General features: G+C 35.7%; 3 protein-coding genes across 3 annotated transcripts; 2 read left to right on the forward strand and 1 right to left on the reverse strand.

The window, feature by feature from the left end:
• Positions 1-637: 637 nt before the first annotated feature.
• Positions 638-2899, forward strand: LOC114268705 (pentatricopeptide repeat-containing protein At2g41080). The gene is given in 2 exon segments (XM_082883579.1): positions 638-1374; positions 1377-2899. Coding segments are annotated over 2 exon segments (1917 nt in total). The 5' UTR covers positions 638-701; the 3' UTR covers positions 2621-2899.
• Positions 2900-4140: 1241 nt separating this feature from the next.
• LOC145798104 (uncharacterized) lies at positions 4141-6088 on the forward strand. Its single transcript, XM_082885575.1, has 5 exons — positions 4141-4328; positions 4417-4910; positions 5003-5303; positions 5368-5476; positions 5744-6088. The coding sequence occupies exons 1-5, from the start codon at positions 4141-4143 to the stop codon at positions 6086-6088; spliced, it is 1437 nt and encodes a 478-aa protein (XP_082741701.1).
• Positions 6089-15304: 9216 nt separating this feature from the next.
• On the reverse strand, positions 15305-20662 carry LOC145798105 (uncharacterized). The gene is made up of 3 exons (XM_082885576.1): positions 19838-20662; positions 16717-18562; positions 15305-15735 (listed from the first exon to the last, which is right to left on the reverse strand). Exons 1-3 carry the CDS (start codon positions 20660-20662, stop codon positions 15305-15307), a joined length of 3102 nt encoding a protein of 1033 aa, XP_082741702.1.
• Between the last annotated feature and the right edge of the window lie 270 nt (positions 20663-20932).

Raw genomic sequence — 20932 nt, forward strand, 5'->3', positions numbered from 1 at the left:
CAACAAAAATCAGAACTCAAAGTGTCTCAATTTACTAAGTTACCATGCAAATTAAATACATTTCTCTGCAAAATTACACAATTGATAAAACTAAACTAGTGTTTTGAATCTAGTTGATTACTCCATTCGTTTCAAATTGTTCATCCATCTTCACTATTCTAGACATCTAAAAAATCATCAATTTTTTTTTAAAAAAAATTTATTAGTAATTTTTCAATGATTTTGAAGACTTCATCTACAAGAGTGAAATCTTTTAATTTATGATTTTTTTTAAAAAATTAATGAAAAATTATTTATTGACCTAAAAAATAGTCTGTATTTTTTGCCATCGGCTTAATCAAAATTATGCATGGTTTGGGAAGAGGGTTTGGGAGCTTTTTTGGCTAAAATAGTCACAAAAAAACAAAATAGGTTTTTTAGCTTAATAAGACAAAACATCACATCTAACCTATAATCATTACATTCTTTCTTTCACAAAAAAGTCAAAAAAGCCAAAAGTCCTTTCCAAATCAAGCTTTTTAGTCCCAAGTTAAAATAGCCAAAAAAATCAAAAAATCAAAAAGCTAATCCGCTTCCCAAACCATGCCTTAAATAAATATTTTTTTCTCAAAATAAATATAATGAATAAATGACTCCAAATACTAGTAGAACAGAACTTCAGTTTTATTACACAGGTCATTAAGCCAAGCCAACCCAAATGTATGGGTCTGTCAAAGTCATGTGTTAGGCCTCTCACTCCAACCCCTCTTCGCTTTCTGTCCACAAACACCTCCAAAACTCCAAACGAATTCACCAACCTCTGCTCCAAAGGCCGCCTCAAAGAAGCATTTGAATCATTCACATCAGAGATTTGGTCCGACCCATCTCTCTTCTCTCACCTCCTCCAACGATGCATTCATACCCAATCTCTCTCACTCCTCAAACACCTCCATTCTCTGATCATCACATCTGGGTCTTCCTCAGAAAAGTTCGTATCCAACCACCTACTCAACGCCTATGCCAAAATCGGAGAACTTTCAACCGCCGTTACACTGTTCGATGTAATGCCCAGGAAGAACATCATGTCTTGCAACATTTTGATTGGTGGGTTCATTCAAAATGGTGATTTAGAGAGTGCACGTCAGGTGTTTGATGAAATGCCGGAACGAAATGTTGCGACATGGAATGCGATGGTTGCGGGTATGACCCAGTTTGAGTTTAACGAGGAGGGGTTGAGTTTGTTTTCCCAAATGCATGGTTTGGGGTTTATGTTGGATGAGTTCACTTTGGGTAGTGTTCTTCGAGGTTGTGCGGGTTTGAAAGATTTGAATGCAGGCATGCAGCTTCGTGGGTATGTGGTGAAATCTGGGTTTGAGTTCAATTTAGTTGTTGGGAGTTCTTGGCTCACATGTACATGAAGTCTGGAAGTTTGGGAGAAGGAGAGAGAGTGATCAAAGCAATGCCAATTCGCAATGTGGTTGCTTGCAACACGCTTATTGCGGGTAGAGCTCAAAACGGGTTCTCTGAGGGTGCTTTGGATCAGTATAATATGATGAAAATGGCAGGTTTTAGGCCTGACAAGATTACGTTTGTGAGTGTAATCAGTTCATGTTTGGAGTTAGCAACACTTGGACAAGGCCAACAGATTCATGCGGAGGCAATAAAAACTGGTGCAAGTACTGTTGTTGGTGTTATTAGTTCATTGATTAGTATGTACTCTAGATGTGGGTGCTTGGATGAATCTGTAAAAGCTTTCTTGGAAAGGGAAGAAGCCGATGTTGTCTTGTGGAGTTCAATGATTGCTGCATATGGGTTCCATGGGAAGGGAGAGGAAGCCATCGAGCTGTTTAATCGAATGGATCAAGTAGGGTTGGATGCAAACGACATTACTTTTTTAAGCTTGCTTTATGCTTGCAGTCATTGTGGATTGAAAGATAAAGGACTTCAATTCTTTAATTTGATGATAGAAAAGTATGGATTGGAGCCTCGGCTAGAACATTATACATGTGTGGTTGATCTGCTTGGGCGGTCTGGCTGTTTGGAGGAGGCAGAAGGTTTTATAAGAACTATGCCTGTAAAGAAAGATGCTATTATATGGAAGACTTTATTATCTGCCTGTAAAATCCATAAAAACACAGATATTGCTAAAAGGGTTGCTGAAGAAGTTCTTAGGCTTGATCCTCAGGATTCGGCTCCTTATGTGCTGCTGTCGAATATTCAAGCCTCTGCTAAAAGATGGCAGGATGTTTCAGAAGTGAGGAAAGTGATGAGAGATAGGAGGGTGAAGAAGGAGCCAGGTATCAGCTGGTTTGAGGTGAAGAACCAGGTTCACCAGTTTTGTATGGGTGACAAATCCCATCCACAATCAATGGAGATTGACATGTACTTGAAAGAACTGACTTGGGAAATGAAACTGCGGGGTTACGTGCCTGACACCGGCTCTGTTTTACATGACATGGATGCTGAGGAGAAGGAACACAACTTGGCACACCATAGCGAAAAGTTGGCAATTGCTTTTGCTCTGATGAACACCCCAGAGGGTGTTCCAATCCGGGTGATGAAGAATTTGCGTGTCTGCAGTGATTGCCATGTTGCTATCAAGTACATATCGGAGATAGAAAACCGAGAAATTATTGTATGAGATGCTAGTAGGTTTCACCATTTCAAAGATGGGAAATGTTCTTGTGCTGATTACTGGTAGTGAGATTTTACACTGCTTTGGCTGTTTATGGCATCAATTCTTTGTTTTATGTTTTGAACAATGGGATTTTTCTTATTTATTCGTGTAACATGATTTTAACTCATCTCATATATGGAAAGAGATGAATTTGTTTTTATAAAGACTTGTTGGAAACTTTTTGTTAGTATTTTTCATGTGTTTTACAATAACAGAATAATTATTTTAGTTGCATTGACAACATTCCTTTGTGTCAAAGGTGTGGTGTGATTCGGAAAATTTACTTTAAAAGGTACTAGCTAGTGGCCTTTTGAGCCATTCAATTAACAAAGTTTCATGATTGCATACTACATTGCCATGGCAGTAAAAAAAGTTTGTAAGATTTATTAGTTTGTATTGTATTTTTCTCTCTTGTTATATGGTCCACATGACACGAACTATTGATAGCTTCTATTGACCATTAGTGCCGGCCAAAAGGAAGAGTAATAGACTTGGAATTATCATTGGCCATATAGTTGATTCTCATTCTTTAGAGCCAAAGCCTAGAAGTTTCGAGGACAGTTAAGCATTAAAATCTGATGGAAGTTTTGACATTCAAATTTTCATTAAATATTGGGATTGCAGGCAAAATTCTTAATAACAATAGAAAATAGGAAATCAAGGACTAAATTGGTTTTGAAAATTTTATCTTAAATACACTCAGATGCTTCACCAATTTACATTTAGTGGTGAATCCAAAACTTGTCTTGTGGGGAAGAAAAGGTCTCACCATCTCCTATCCTAAACTACTTGTCGTACCTTTAAAGTTATCTTTTAAACTGATTGTTTAGATTTTGTATATTAACAAAATTCAAAATTAAGAAAACCTACATTAGTTGAAAAATTGGGAAGTAAATCATATTTTAACTTCTCTTATTTAAAAACAGAATTTTTTGAGTTGTTTCAATTCTAAAGACTTGCATATTCATTAAACTGAGTGTTATTTAATTTCTATTTAATTTTATTTTTATTTTAGTATTATTTTTTTGCATAATGGACAAATGGTGGGTGAGAAACTAAGAATTTGTTCCATAATGGAATTAAACCATATAAAAGTACCAGGAATGTACACGTTAGCATGATCAGGCCTATCAGAGGTATCCTAAGCCTCATTATTTTCACCAGAGGTAAGCTCCATTGTGTATTATTTATTTATTGTGGTTTAATTCGGTGTACATAGACTTATTCCATCCATCATTATGCAAATGTATGCATATGTACCTCTCTGTCTACAGGCATACTCATTTACCTGGAAGTTATGATACACATTGACATTCACATGGGCTCATTGGTCAATCTCTGCCCACAGAACCTGTAGAAAATTGCTCCACCTCCTTTATAAGACTTGACTTGTGATGACTTTTGTTCTCCCACCCCCAAGTTTACTCTGGTAACTCTTTATAAAGCTAGCAACCAAAGAGCGAGAAAGTAATTCATCAGAGATCATGGCTGGATTAATCATAGTTTTGTTCTGCTCATTTGTTTTCAGTGTGTGTTTAGCTCAAAATGTTGCCCAAACTTCTGTTGAGGCGGCTGGATCTTCTTCCTTACCTCCATCGTTGGTCCCATGTTCTACCTCAATTCAAGTTTTCCCTCAATTTGGTACAACAATGATTCTAATGGTAGGAGTCTCGTCAGTGAAGACAGCTCAACAACCGTGAGAGCAATCTTCTCAAGAAGGGAAGTGTTGAGTTTGTTTGTGGATTCTACTGCTTCGGCAGTTGCACCTATTACTTGTTCTCAGTTGCCATTGTTGGTGGAGGCAATCACAGTGTAGTTTGGTCAACGAATGTAGGCCATCCTGTGAAAGAAGGCGTGGCGCTACAACTTACAGTAGATGGAGAATTAGTACTGCGAAATTCGGATGGAGACCACGTGTGGTCAACCAATACATTAGGCAAGTCTGTGGTGGGAATGAACATGACAGCATGGGGTAATTTGGTTCTATTCAACAACGAAGGAGCAATTGTTTGGCAGTCTTTTGATTACCCCACGAATACATTGCTTGTTGGGCAGCAGTTATATGAGGATCAAAAACTCATTTCAAGTTCCTCAAACTTATGGGCTTGTGGTTTGTACTTTGCCACATTGAAATTGGCTACCGGTTTTGCTACATACATGGGAGGTAAGGGTCAACCACAAATGTATTATCAGTTGGTGCCAGATCAAACCTCAACCACTAGCAGAGAACCATACCATGCAGAGCTTCAACGAGGTTTCCTTGTGAATTTTGGTACATCTCAATCAATGTTTAAAATAAATCCCATCAATTTTCCTCCACTGTTAGCACTGCATATGTAAAATTAGGTAGTGATGGGCATTTGAAGATATTCCATCACAGTAATGCCATTGGGTGGAGGGAGATTGTTGATATGATTACCCATGACTTAGGTGAATGTCAACATCCTTGCCACTGTGGTGAATATGGCTTATGCAGACAAGGCCAGTGTAGTTGTCCCATAGGCATTGATTGGGTTCGATATTTTGAGCAGACACAGAGCCAAAATGGAAAACATCAGCAACAGACTCAGCTTCAAATACCCTATATGGGTTGCTCTAGGATTACTTCTTCGTCTTGCCCACCTCCCTTTGACCAGAAGCACTATCAGTGACATAGAGAGATGCAAAGAGATCTGTCTGCTAAATTGTTCCTGTGGTGCAGTCTTTTTCAGGTACAACAATAATGTTTTAGATGGCTATTGTTATATCCCATCCACGGTATTGACAATTAGAGAAGGGCAAATCCCAAACCGCAGTTTTGCATCTGCAACATTTGGCAAGGTCCAAATTCCCTATTAGGCAGCAAACGGACAAGTAAAGGCACTGTGCCTGACACTTGTCCACCTGCTTCACTTTCAAGAAATCGAAGAAATTTAAAAGCAATAATAGCATTGTCATGTGCTGGTGCCCTTTTAATTTTTGTTGTTGCAATTGTTACATGCTTTGTGATTTTGCGCCCAAGCTGCTCAGAGGACGGGGAGGACTGTATGAAGCAAGTTCCAGGAAGTCTAGTGAGGTTTTGATATGAACAGCTATGTGTTGCAACAGAAGATTTTAAGGAGAGATTGGGAGGTCTGTGTTCAAAGGGATGTTGGAAGTGGCACTCAGATTGCAGCGAAGCGTTTGGATAAATTGGGCCAAGGGATGGGGGAATTCTTTGCTGAAGTTGAGATACTTGGACACACACACCATGCTAATCTTCTGAGGTTGATTGGGTTTTGTGCAGAAAAAGCTTTCAGGCTTCTAGTATACGAGTATATGACTAATGGCTCTTTGGATAGCTGGATTTTCTGGAATAACCAGAGACCTTGCCTCAATTGGCAAGCTCGGAAGAAGATTATACTTCACATAGCCAAAGGGCTGGCTTACCCGCATGAAGCCGGCAGAGAATAATTCACCTCGATATAAAGCCACAAAACATTCTCTTGGATGAAGATTTTAATGCCAAAAATCTCTGATGTTGGGTTATCCAAGTTGATAAACAGAGACAAAAGCCATGTTCTGACCACAATGAGAGGAACTCCTGGATATATTGCTCCAGAGTGGCGACAAGCAACAAGAGTCACCATCAAAGCTGATATTTATAGCTTTGGAATTGTTCTTCTTGAGATAGTTAGTGGCCAGAGAAACTTTGACAGCACACAGTCAGAATCTAGAAAACATCTGCTTCAAGTGTTGAGGGAGAAAGCTGAGTATCAACTATAAGGTGGAAAACATGGACGACGGAGTCAAGCAATATCATGCCGAGGAGGTGGTCAGGATGATAAAGATTGGAGCTTGGTGTTTGCAGAATGATCAGTCAAGAAGGCCTTCCATGTCTCTTGTGGTTAAGGTTTTGGAGGGATTGATGGAGGTGGATACAAACATCAACTACAATTTTACATATGCAATGGCGTCTTCTTCGACAATCAACAACCATGCTTCCACAGCACCATCAGCTTCAGTTCTTTCTAATCCTTGATGAAAGCAGAAATTAAGGTAACCAAGTAACTTATGTAACTCAGTTCTGAATTTTGATTATTTGGACAAGTTGGACTAGATTACACGGTACTATTAGTCCATGATTAAATGTTCTTTGATTACCAATCCTTTAGGATTATATGTTCTATTCCACGTCTGGAATGCTCCTGGATTAAGAAGCGATTAATAGAATCATATCATATCCCATGTTTATTTGAAATCATTAGACATGGATTACATGGTGTGCTGACTATAGTTTGAGGATATTTTGATATTTTAACAGCTAAATCTAGACCCCCATCAATCCCCCATTTTCGTATCCCACCGTCCTTGAGGGACTCAATAGTCCCTCAAATGGAGGATATACAGTTTGGGAGGACTGTTAATCCAAAAGTCCACTTTTATATCTAAACGTGAAAATTCAGTATTGACCAGGATATATAATCCAGTCCCACACTCTTATTCCTCAGAACAAACACAAAGATGATTATAAGTTCTACAGCTACAACCTGTTTGGACCATATGAACCTATTTTAGAATATAAAACAGGATAGCCATTACAAGTCATAACCTTCTTAAAGTACATTTAAATGAGAAAAGTTGCTGATGTAGGACGAGTAGGGACAACGCTGGATTTTGAAAACAGAGGTTATTTGACGGCCTAAACAATGAGTAATTTAGGATTTTAAGGGTTAAATTGAAGGCTAATAGGTAGAGAAAGCGATTAGGGTTGATTTGGGGGTGATTGGATGGGGTTTTGAGGTTGACAAACGCACTTTTAGAGGGTTGTGAATAGTAATCCGAAATAGTAAATTGAAAAAAAAAGAGAAGAGAATGAAAAAGATAGGTTTAGGAATCACTCCTAAAATCCTTTAGTATCACACCTAAGGTTTGATTGCATCACACAATCCATGAAGAAGCTTCAAAAGTTTTTAAAATTCTCTAAAATATTAACTCTATTAAATTATAGGGTTTATTACACTTTCTATCCCTGAACTATCGTCAAATTGTCTATTTAGTCCCTGAACTATCGATTGAGTCTACTAAATCCCTAAAATATATGAATCAAAATCTATTTAGTCTCTCAACTATCGATTAAATCTATTAAATTCCTAAAATATTTAATTTAAACCTTCCCTAAAGGAATTATAAAATTAAAATATATGCCCGTAAGTATTATAAATTAGTAAAAGACCGTAACTAATTAAAATTTTAAGCCAAACCAAATCAAACCAAGTCTAGTCTTAAGTCCTATCAAATGAGGCCTAACTAATTAAAATTTTATTGCAAAAAAATTTAAAATTTTTACTGTCTTTAAATAGTGTTTTGTTTCGTTGTGTGTTTAAATTAGTATTAGAGTCTGGTTTCTCATCATTACTAATAAAATTATTTGAGTATTAGATATATTGAAAAAGTAGAATTAGATAGTTTAAATAATAACATTTTGCTATAAATAATAATAGGAAAAATAATATATTAATTAAATTCTATAAAAAACTTAGCAAAAAACTTAAAAACAATCAATTAGAAATTATTTCTAACATATAATACTAGATAAAGGTAAACGCACATAGTCATTTTATAATGTAAGTAAAAATACTATAGATAATTACCTTTACCCTTCCAAAGGAAATTCACCACAAGAGCTAACGCCTACCTTTTAAAGACGGAATAAAAATTAAAGGTTTTTTTGAATTAAAATTTTAATTAGATAGAGTCTTTTACTAATTTATAACACTTATGAGCTTATATTTTATTTTTTTACCATTTTCAGGGACTAAATAGGTTTTATTTAAATAATTTAGGGACTTATTAGATACAATTGATAGTTTAGGGACTAAATAAACTTTAATCTATATACTTTAGAGACTTAATAGACTCAATCGATAGTTTAGAGACTAAGCAGACAAATTAGCGATAGTTGAGGGGTATAGAGTGTAATAAATCCTAAATTATAAGCATTACATGGCTTTATATAGAATTAGGAGACTTTCTAAACCAATTAGAACCAAAAAAAAAAAAAACTACTACAATATTTTTAACTTCCAAAACCAATTTAAGACCAAATAAGAAATACAAATAAAATCTAATTAAAGAACTTAACCTAAGACGGGCGATCCCTATGCCAGCAAATATAAAATTACCAAAATACTCCTGATTTAAAAATTCTAGAAAATATAAAATAATCATAAAATAAGACTCTAAAATAATACTAGAAACATAATTATGAATGGTTCCTATCGATTTTTCTTTTAAAGTATGTCAATTTCTAAATATCGCCATTTCTCTAAATTTATTCTTCCTTGAGTTTTAGTACTCTGCATCAGTTGGATGCATGCTTGAGACAAACTAAAAACATAAAAGAAGGGGGAAAAATAATATCACATAGTTGTTGAGTCAACAAAGATCTGCAAGTCCAAACAGACCTCAAGTACCTAGGAGAAGAGAAAAACTAATTAAAATGTCAAAAGAGTAAGATGAGAGATGATAAACAATTAAAAGAAGACACAAATAAGAAGCTGAAGCACCTGAAAATCATTTCTTATGGTACCTTATTGAATAAATGTATCTAAATATGCTATTGTAAACCAAATGCTCATAAGATCAAAAAACAAGGGAAAAAAAATTGTCATGTTTCGAGCGTAATTACTTGCAAAATTCATGGAATGGGTGTAACCCATAATACATGCAACAAAATGTCAGTTAGCCTTTTTCTTTCTTTTTGGGAAGCTAGTGCAATGTTTACAATGCTGCTCTCCTTCGGAACAGATAAGCCTCTAAGGCTTTGCTAGGGATTTAAGCAAAGTAGTTGCACAAAACTCCATCAGTTGGTATATTTTTTAACCCTAGCCATGTGGAGATTAAAAAACTTGAAATTACATTTCCATTAATTCCATTATAAAAATATAAATAACCAAAGTTCACTACCCACCATAGTTTTTTCAGGACATTAAGGGTTTGCAACTCTGAAGTCATGAGAACTGAGGTTCGTCTATCTTGGAATAAAATTTTGGCAATAGAGGTTGACTGAATTATTCTTAAATGTATTTGTAATGTGAATCTAGTTGGCTTATGAATAGCTATAGAGGTCTATGTGGAGAAGCAATTGAATTGATGCTACTTGCTCCTACCGTTAACATAGCTAAGTTCCTTTACTCAAGAATCCTAGTTTGAGGGAAAGAAAACAAAAAACCAAAGCAAAAAATGAATTTGCATTTGATAATGAAAACCATCATGCTTGATAGAAAACCATAGTTGATTTTTTATCACCTTCAAAATGTCAATGTTGCAGAATGTGATCATCTAGGTGAAGTATGGTAGATCTAAGACCTTATGAAAGCTACAAGACAAACTATAGTTTGTTGGCCTAGTGTAGAATTGTGACAATTTCAGTACTAAATGCAGGTATATTCTTCATTTACTAAGAAAGTGATAGGGTCATACCTACTCATGATCACACTGCAATTCTAGCTCTTCTTCCTCCATGAACCCGTCAGTTCCAAGAAAATTGTTCTTGATCACATGCAACTGAGTAACAACATGATTAATGGCTGGTTGATCTCTTGGTAGTACTTGTAAACAAGCGATTCCAATATTAACTATTGAAATCAAGCACTCATGATTTTTTTGATTGGTAGCAGAGGTCTGATTCCGAGTATTGTTCGTGCTTGAGCTTGCCTCCCCAATTTCTCTTCGTTGAAATAGTGTTGGATCAACAATGCTTGTTCAGGTAAAGCCATCATAACAAAGTTATGGAGACTCGGATTATCATTAAACATGTTATCAGTAGGTCTCTTTCTTGTAAACATCTCCAATGTCATCACCTCATTTCCCGTACCATACCCTATAAATCATGTATAATACAAAGTAAATACAATTGTAAAGATGCTTGGTCAGAATCATATAAACAAATAGTAATGTACCTTCTACAAATAATTCTTTGTAGAAAACAAGTTTAGAGAACGACAAACTTTACTGTTTAAAGTATGATGGGAAACAATATCTTGCCTCCTGTTAGCTTATTGAAGTCAATAAACAGTTGGTTGAGCATAGACAGAGAACCAAGCTCCACAGGAATTTTTCTGGCCAGCCTATTGCGATACCATTCATGAGCAACAAAGTTAGAACAAACAGATATATTGGCGGGAATTTTGCCAGTGATTGAATTATTGCCTAGTTTCAATATTCGCAGTCTTCGTAGATGGCCGAGTTCAGGGGGGATTTGATGAGTGAAGCTATTGTTATGCAACCACAGTTCCCTAAGGAAGCTCAGATTTCCAATGTGAGGCGAAATGGAGCCTGTCAATATTCACAGTCACCCTCTTGTGGCGACAGCCACATGTTACGCCAGCCCATTGACAGAAGTGGACAAATTCATTCCACAAATTCAGGGCTCCAAATGGATCACCGGTTATTTGAGCCTTGAATGCGAGCAATGCTAGCCGATCCATCTCATTCCTGGCTACATGAACACGAACTGAAACAGGGTCCATGACATTGTTGAAACTAATATTAAACTCATCTGGGGAAATAGTGTTGTCTTCAATGTTCTAAATCACTTTTTTATTTTATTTATTTTATTTTTTATTTTTTAGGTTTAAAGGTTTCTTGATCAATCCCATCTCTCACTGCATTTATTCAAGAACCCAACAATGAAGTCAGTCAGCCCTGCAGAAAAAAAGTCATGATCATGATCAAGATCAAGATCATGCACTTGCCATCAATCCATAGTTTAAATTCATTCTAGAACTCACACTACTGATTCAATCTCCACCCCACAATCTAAATTTTTTTTTTTTTTTTCCTTTTCGAATTCCTATCCAAATCTATAATCCAAACATAAGCTAAAACTTTTTTATTAAATTTAAAATCAAATGAAATTTCATTTTATTTCCCAAATTATCATTTAAAAATTAATTTAATCCAGGTTTTTTTAATAATAATTTTATACTTAAATTATTCGATTTTATATTAATTTCACCCTCACCGTTAGCTATTGTGTATAATCAAATAGAAGTTGCTAATATGACACCGAAATGTTATTTGAAACTTCACTTTACCCTTCAAACTATCCAAAAAAACATCCTTAGACCGTTGAGTATATTTAAAAAATTAATTTAAACTAATGCGCAAACTATCTTCTTTTTTTTTTTTGTTTTTAATCTCTACTTGCACAATCATCTTAGATCCACCTCCACTTGCAGTTTATTTTTTTTTAAATACATGTGATGTTGTTATGTGATTACAAATGTTCGATTGATCTATTTAAACGATTTGAATCATCAAAGTAATCTCGAAAAAAGCCCACACAAGACCGTACAACAAACAACTGTGCCTCGTGAGTACAACAACAACCTCTTTGCCCTAACGTTTCACCATTTTATTTGTTATTCTCAAACTTTATTCTCTACAATTAACGGAGTACACATCTTCTGTCTCACTTTTTTTTTCCATCTTGTATAACATCATCACATCAATAATTAAAAAATGTAAGACTGAGAATGGTAGATGATCTCATATCTGATAAAAGACCCTAAATGTCTTGAGTCATTATAACTAAAGCCCCCAAATCCACAATTGCCCATTCATGGTCATTCCACCCAACCCACTTAATTTGGGATTTTTCTAGAAGTTTACACAATTTGTATACAAACATGAAAAATTTACGGAATTTGTATTTAAAATGACAGGATTGTAGTGTGACTTATCATTTTAAATTAAAAATCTCTATTAAAATAACTTTTAGTTATACAAAAAATTGTCACTGCTATATCATTTTGTTAAAAAAATTCTATATAAATAGTATTTTCGTATAAGTTGACATCAGTCAATAAATTTTAGTTAGATTGGATGCCTTATCTCATTATAATCTAAAGAGAAAAAAAAAGACGGAAACAGGTTGCCACAAGTCAAGTCTTTATCCCATAAACAATGCCTCTTGAGGTATCAATTTTTAAAAACACTATTATATATATTTTTACTCCTTAATCATATCTATGATGAACTTGGTAACTTAGTGGTGTAAAATGGTCTGAACTCATTCCCCTTTTTCCACAAGCAATCATTTATTATTTGTTAGAATGAGCAAATGGAAGGAATTCCATTCCAACTGTTGACAAAGATAAATATATACTCAGATTAAAAAAAAATTAGAACTTGAACATATATATATATATATGAACTACCAATATATATATTCTAAAATATTTTTAGACTTTAGACTTCAGAGGATGATTCTTGTAATTAACCTAATTGATTTCTCTAGTTTTTAAGTTAATAGATCTGTTGTTGGGTGTGAATTCTCTGGTTTTGGAGAGTAAACAAAACTAACTTTCATTGGAACTAAAGTACTGGTGCCCAAGCTGGAAGTTTTCGTCCCAAATCCTAAACTTACAGTTGTGTTTGATTATCAAATTAGCTTGACTAGGATAATGAATGGGATTACTAGTGTGGTGACATTAAACTGTAGATGTAAGATAATTGGTATTTGCTTGTGCACTAGTGTAATTGGTTTTGATTAAATTTATGCAATTACGTAAAAACATGCTCGTTATATAAAAAATAACTATGTTGTTTTTGTCACCAAACCTTTTAATCCAAATGAACTGTAAGAAACCAAGGTAATGTCAGATTTGCCATATCCTGAATATCAATGCACTTGAATGCAATTCTGTAAGTATTTAATAAATTCAATAAATTTTGAAAAGGAAATCTAGGTTATTTGGCCCAAAGTATATAAACTTCAAACAAGTAGAGAGTTTAAAAAGGATACATCAACAGGTCCTGAAACTTGCAAATAAACAAACTACTCTTACCAACTAAAAAAATAGACAACAAACAATCAAGTCTATAACAGCTTCAACACAACAAAAATCATCAGAAAAACAAAATAAAATATTTTTCATCCCTGCTAATTGAATTGAGATAGTATTCTTCACATTTCTCTAATTATTACAAGCAAACATAATACATACAAACCATATCTTAGTTTATATCACACCACATATATATAGATTATGAGAAGTTTTACAGTTATGTCTTGTTTAGACCATTGCAAGTCATATCCGTAACTATGGAACCTGTTTTAGAGTAAATGACAGAATAGCCATTGCAAGTGATAGCCTTCTTAAAAAGTACATTTAAATGAGAAAAGTTGAATGTCTGCTTGAGACTAACATAAAATCATAAAAAAAAAATTAAAGAAAAGAAATTAAAGGATAGGATCATATATGTAACACGCGGCCAAATCAATAATTTGCAGCATCACATAGTTGTGGAGTGGACAAATATCTTCAAGTCCACTCAGACCTCAAGATTGGCCAGAATATAATCTAATCCCATTCTCTTATACCTCCAAACAAACACAACAAAGATTATAAGTTCTACAGCAACAGCTTGTTTGGAACCATTGCAAGTCATATGAACTTATTTTAGAGTATAAAACAAGATAGATAGCCATTGCAAGCCATAGCCTTCCTGAAGTACATTTAGATGAGAAAAGTGCATGCTTGAGACAAACTAAAAACATAAAAGAAGGGGGAAAAAAACAAAAAGAAATTAAAGCATAGGATAATATAACATAGTTGCTGAGTCGACAAAGATCTTGAACTCCTATCAGACCTCAAGTACCTAGGACAAGAGAAAAACGACTAAGTAAAACTTCAAACAGTATGATGAGAAATGATAAACAATTAAAATAAGACACAAAAAAGAAGCTGAAGCAACTTGAAAATTAGTTTTTTTTTGGTACCTTATTGAAAAAAGGTATACAAATATGTTATTGTAAACCAATTACTCATAAGATCATAAAAGGAAAAAGAAAAAACATAGAAGTAAAGAACAACACTCGCCCTTATCTAGTGTCATGTTTCGAGCTTAATTGAATGCAAATTTCATGGAATGAGTGTAACCCATAATACATGCAACAAAATGTCAGTTTGCCTTTTGTCTTTCTTTTTTGGGACTAGTGCAATCTAAACAACGCTGCCCTCCTTAGGAACAGATAAGCCTCTAAGGAAGGGATTAAACCAGAGTAGTTGCACAATACTCCATCAGTTGGTATATTTTTCAACCCTAGCCATATGCAGATTAAAAAACTTGAAGTTACATTTCCATCAATTCCGTTATGTGTATAGCCAAAGTGCACTAACCACCATAGTTGTGTCAAGACATTCAAATGCTTCCAGTTTCTAACCAATTTTGTTTTCCAGATTAAGTTGTAGGGGATTGTAGGGGAAAGAACTTTGCAACTCTGAAGTAATCAGAGCTGCTGTTCCAGTATATTGATTTTTGCTTATGTATTATTCTTAGTCATATTGGTAATGTGAATCTAGTTGAATTATTTGCTCAAGTTTACCGTAGTTTTGATGGAAAGAAAATAAAAAACCAAAGAAAAAAAGAATTTCCATTCGGTAATGAAACCATCATGCTTGACAGGAACCATAACTAATTTTTTGTCACCTTCAAAATGTCAATGTTTAAGAATGTGGTCATTTGGGTAAAGCATAGCATATCTAAGGTGTTATGATTTATATGCCACAAGACAAACTAAAGTTTGTTGGCCTAGTGTAGAATTGCGACAGTTTCAATAATAAATGTAGGTATATTCTTCAGTTACTAAGAAAGTGACCGGGTCATACCTGCTCATGATCACACTGTAATTCTAGCTCTTCTTCCTCCATGAACTCCATCTGTTCCAAGAAAGTTGTTCTTGATCATAAGCACTTGAGTAACAACATGATTAATGGTTGGTCTATCTCTTGGTAGCTCTTGTGAACATGTGATTCCAATATTAAGTATTGAAATCAAGCACTCATAAATTTTATGACTGCCAGTAGAGCTCTGATTCTGAGTGTTTTTGGTGCTTGAGCTTCCCTCCCCAATTTCTCTTTGTTGAATTAGAGTTGGATCAACAACGCTTGCTACTTGTTCAGGTAAAGCCATCTTAGCAAAGTTATGGAGACTCAGACTAGCATTAAACATGTTATCAGTAGGTCTCTTCCCCGTAAACATTTCCAATAAGAGGATACCATAACTGTATACATCACCAGATGTCGTCACCTCATTTCCCATACCATACTCTGCAATTGATGCATCATTCAAAGTAAATACAATTGCAAAGATGCTTGGCCAGAAGCATATCAAATAATAGTAGTAGTAATGTACCTTCTACATATAACTTTTTGTAGAAAACAAGTTTAGAGCATAAAAAACTTTACTGTTTAAAGTAATGTAGGAAAGAATTATGTCTCTTCTTGGTGAGATAGCAATATTTGGTTTGTCTACTTGTGTCATGAGAAAGGCCCAACTTGAAACAAGTTTGATTGTTTCCCAGTAATATTTATGAAACCAAACAGTTGATGGTTCAATATCTTCTTAAGAAATAAGCAGTTGAAGCTTGGGTGACAGTTTAACTTTATCCAATTAGGTTTGTATTCATCAAACTTATTAACGTAAAAGAAATAGATAGGAGGATTGAAATTAGCAAAAGAGGATTTTCTAAACTCCTCTTTATGTTATCCTATGACTACACACATAGGATATGAACAAAAGTTAGATATTGTACGTTGTTATGCTTTCACAATTTGCGCCAAGAAAACTACTAGGATTTCTCAATATTGATACATCTCCATTGAAGGCAAAAATAAACATAAATACAATTATATGGATTATGATTTGCAGACAACAAGATAGAAGATGTATGGAAAATCCTCTAAAAAATGGGATTGTATATTGGGTTGTATATTATAAGCAAGAAACTAATGAAATTAAGAACCTGCATTCCTTTGAGTTTCATGTTTTTCCGACTAAATTATGTGCAATAGAAAAGAAAAAAAAAATAATTTACTTTTAAATAACACATTGGAAAGTATTTGCCAAACTTTGATTTTCATGCATTTGAAGGGCAAATGACGTTGCTAGAAATAAAACCAAAGAACCATCTGCTTTACTTCATTGATCTAAGGGGCGTACTTGATTTGATATGCAAATCAGACTCTAAAGTATGTTGGAAATTGTAGGTGAAAAAGAATATCAAAAAAGGGCCTAAGAGATACATTTACCTGGAGCAGCATAACCAACAGACCCTCTTAAGCCAATAGAACTTGATTGAGTTGCAGAAGAATTATAGGTGCCTTCTAGAAGGAATCTAGCTAACCCAAAATCGCCTACATGTCCAATTATTTCGTCATTCAGAAGAACATTGCTCGGCTTCAAATCACAGTGAACTATTGGTTCTGAGCAATGATGGTGAAGATAATCAAGTGCAGAAGCAACATCAACGGCAATATTTAACCTTTGTAGGAGGTTTAAATTTCTTGATTTGACATGCACCTCATCTTCATTTTCATTTGCATGTAACCAATCCTCTAGGCTACCATTGACCATGAACTCGTAAACCAGAGCTTTGAAATCATTACCGTTATAGTCAACACTTGAACATGCTGTGAAAACCTTGACAAGATTTCGATGTCTGATGCGCCTCAAGGCCTCACACTCAGTAATGAAACTCTTGGAAGCTCCACGGAATTGAAGGTTTAGTACCTTCACTGCAACAACTTTTTCACCGTGATTAAGAATTCCTTTGTAGACTGAACCAAAACTACCCATGCCTATCATGTTGGCTGGAGAGAACCCATCAGTTGCCTTGAGTAGACTTTGGTAGGACAATTTCACATATGACTTCCCTAAAAATCTCAAAGAGGGTACTTTTGTTGTCTTTCTAAAGCAACAAAGATATAGTAAACACAACATTATTACTAGTCCCAGAAGCCCAAACGATGCGGGGATTGTTATTTTCAAGATGAGTGTAAATCTTTTCCTTTTGAATCCCTTGGTATTGCAACTGTGCAAATGTAGTTTAGGTATACCACCACAAAGCTTGTTGTTTCCCCTAATAGAAATAGCAGTTGCATTTTTAAATATGCCTATTTCTGGTACCGCACCCTCAAAATCATTGAATGATAGATCTAATTTTTGTAAGAAGACAAAGTCCTCTAAATAGTCTGGGATTTTTCCTGAGAAATTATTGTGAGAAAGATCTAATTCCTCAATACCTCTCAAATTACTTAAAGATGAAGGAAGAGTTCCCCCGAAATTGTTGCTCTGTATATATAGAAATCTCAATTTTACACAACTACCAAGAGTGCTTGGAATTTTTCCAGACAAAATATTTCTAGAAACATCCAAATTTTCAAGATTTATTAAATTCCCAATTTCTAGTTGTATGGACCCAACCAAATGGTTATCATGTAGGTCCAAGTTCAATAATGATGAGAGAGTTAGAACTTGTTTGGGTATGGTACCACTAAGATTGTTTCCATCAAGATATAGAACTACAAGGGGGCATTTTCCCAGACTTGGAGGAATGTTGCCATGCAAATTATTTACGTCTAAATAAAGATACGCTAGTGAAGTCAAATTTTTCAAAGACAATGGAATTTTCCCATAGAATTTATTACCTGAGAGACCCAAAAATTGTAGCTTTTGTAGCTTCCCAATATCAGCAAAAATTTTACCGATGAAATGATTGTCTGACATGTCCAAAGCCAGCAAATTGGCCAAATTTGCCATCTCGGTTGGGATGCCCCCACCTATTTTATTCCTATGCAAAGCAAGCATACTAAGATTAGTGGACAAATTGCCAATTGATTCTGGCAACACCCCTCCAAAGTTGTTGGAGTCCAGATTCAAAAAGTGCAAATTGGTGGCATTGGGCAATGAGCTAAGAAAATTCAAGTCGCCAGCTTCCCCTGTTCCCAGATGATTGTATGCAAAGCTTAACCACCTAAGATTGTGCATCATTCCCAAAGGAGGCACTCTTCCAATAAATTTATTCTCTCCCAAGTCAAGGGTATACAGTTTGGTTGCTTTTGATATTGAAATAGGAATGGATCCAGTAAACAAGTTCTTTCCAACTTAAAACCATTGAAGAGTTGGAAAAGAAATTCCAAGATCTAAGGGAAGTCTCCCTTGAATTTGGTTCATTAGTGTTAGGTTTTATTTCTTGGCAAACCCGTTTGACAAAACTCCTTTGAGTTGTAATTTTATTCGCATTTTTATTTCAGTGAGGCTATGAGTTGTTAGATGCGAATCCAACCCGAATCAAGCATTTCAGAGAAGTTTGTGATGATAAAGCTTTCAAGATTGCCACTTCGCTGATTATGACGGGGATCGAGCTGCCCGGTCAGCTCGCGGGGGTCTAGGGGGCAGCGCCCCTTGGCGGGTCCGGGGCAGCGCCACGGCGGGGTCGAGGGGCAGCGCCCCCGAAGCAAAATGCAAAAATGCATTCAAAGTTGCCTGTCCGAGCATGTTATTTTTTTCCAGTTTTTCCATTTTTGGCCGTCCCGCTCGAGCGGGGAAACGGGCGCTCGAGCGGGGATTGGAAGCTCTCAGCATCTCCGCAGTCGCCTGAAAAAATACTGGATGGTGTGATTCGCCGCTCGAGCGGCAAAACCGACGCTCGAGCGTGGAGCCTGTATGAAATCACAGAATTTGTAGTCTCCGCTCGAGCGGGGAAAAGGGCGCTCGAGCAGACCGCGCGATCCAGATTTCCAGATTTGATTCTAGAGTTGGTTTTCTTCTGAAATTAGGATTGCTTTGGTTTTCTATAAATAGTTGGTTTTCTCCCAACACTAGAAAAAGGACTCCAGATCTTCTTTTTAGATCTTAAGGTTTATATCTGGAGAGATTTTGCTAGTTTTCTTTGATGTTTTTATTGAGTATTCAACTCATGATCTAAAGAGAGTACATCAAAGGTTTGTTTGTTATACACAAAAGAGAGAGTTATTCTTCAGTTGTGGATTCTGAAGGATTCGAGCCTGAAGCTTTGGTGGAATCCGGAGTGGCTCATCAGAAAGACAATTCCGTGGTGAAGATGGGGTTGGAAGAGGCACATAGAGGTTGGTTCAATTAGGCGTTGTGGATTCGCTAGGTAATTGAGAGTATACCTGTGTAATTCCTTTAATTCTTCTTAGTGGATTGTTCTTGTGGCTGTTGCCCGTGGTTTTTTTATCACAGTTGGAGGTGTCCAATTGTGGTTTTTTCCACGTTAAATCGCTGTGTCTCTTTGTCTAGATTGTTTGATTGTTTGATTGGGATTGTTATATTCTGCTTAAAATTGATACATAATCACAAATCAACATCTAGGGGATTTCTAGATTTTTCAATTAGTATATTAAAAACTGTGATGGAAGAGAGATTAAAGATTGAAGAAGGAATATTACCAACCAACTTGTTCTCCCCGAATGAAAGAACGTTTAAGTTTGTCAATCGGCCCAGGGTTTCAGGTATACTTCCATTGATATTATTGACAATTGCATTTAATTCAATAAGGGACGACAGATTCCCAAAAGTACAAGGAAGGCCACCTGTTAGATTGTTTCTTCCAATGTGCAACAGCTCGAGCTTAGGTAGAGAACCAAGCTCCACGGGAATTTTCCCAGCCAGACTATTAGCAGAAAGCCAAAGGACAACAAGGTTAGAGCAAGCAGATATATTGGCGGGAATTTCACCACCAATAGAATTATTGCGTAGTGTTAATATTTGCAGTCTCCGTAGATGGCCAAGTTCAGGGGGGATTTGATGAGTGAAGCTATTGTTACTCAACCACAGTTCCCTAAGAAAGCTCAGATTTCCAATGTGAGGCGAAATTGAACCTGTCAATTTTTGATGTTCCAGTGTCAACTCAGTCACCCTCTGGTGTCGTGGGCCACATGTTATGCCAGCCCATTGACAGAAGTGGAAGGATTCATTCCACGAGTTTAGAGCCCCGAAGGGATCACCAGTTATTTCAGCCTTGAATGCGAGCAAGGCTAGCCGATCCGTCTCATTCCCAGCTACATGAACATGATGAAGATGAGTACTTGAGCCTGAACCACCCAAACACGAACACCCCGTGAGAACAAAAACAACAACAACAACAACATGCATGAACTGAAACAGGGTCCATGACATTGACGACACTACAATTAAACCCATATTGAGGATTGAATTTGAGAGAGCATCCATCCCTATATATATATAAAGCACGAATACCTGCCGACGAAAATTTTGGCCTCGCCAAAATTACCGCATTGCACCTTTGCTTATATCATAATCACCATCTCTCATCATAATCATCATTCCATATGCAATGGTCTCATTGTACATCATACATTAGTTTTATCAAAATTACTGGGCCACCTTTTTATATTATATATATTTTTTTGTTGATAAATTAAAAGGTCAAAAAATGTACAGTTAATCGGATATTTTTGATATAATTATACTAATATCTTT

This window comes from Camellia sinensis, chromosome 8 (genome assembly GCF_055761805.1).
Source record: "Camellia sinensis isolate YWXY chromosome 8, ASM5576180v1, whole genome shotgun sequence".
Classification (NCBI taxonomy): domain Eukaryota; kingdom Viridiplantae; phylum Streptophyta; class Magnoliopsida; order Ericales; family Theaceae; genus Camellia; species Camellia sinensis.

Bases quoted from the DNA above. Each gene is read 5' to 3' on its own strand.
- LOC145798105 (XM_082885576.1), bottom strand. From the start codon at position 20,662: ATGGATGCTCTCTCAAATTCAATCCTCAATATGGGTTTAATTGTAGTG. The intron at 18,563-19,837 runs GTTTTTAATATA...TAAGTTGGAAAG, and splicing joins TTAATCTCTCTTCCATCACA to AACTTGTTTACTGGATCCAT. The intron at 15,736-16,716 runs GTAAATGTATCT...CATCAATTGCAG, and splicing joins TGTTGGTTATGCTGCTCCAG to AGTATGGTATGGGAAATGAG.
- LOC145798104 (XM_082885575.1), top strand. From the start codon at position 4,141: ATGGCTGGATTAATCATAGTTTTGTTCTGCTCATTTGTTTTCAGTGTG. The intron at 5,304-5,367 runs GTGACATAGAGA...AGTCTTTTTCAG, and splicing joins TTTGACCAGAAGCACTATCA to GTACAACAATAATGTTTTAG. The intron at 5,477-5,743 runs GTCCAAATTCCC...GTGTTGCAACAG, and splicing joins CATCTGCAACATTTGGCAAG to AAGATTTTAAGGAGAGATTG.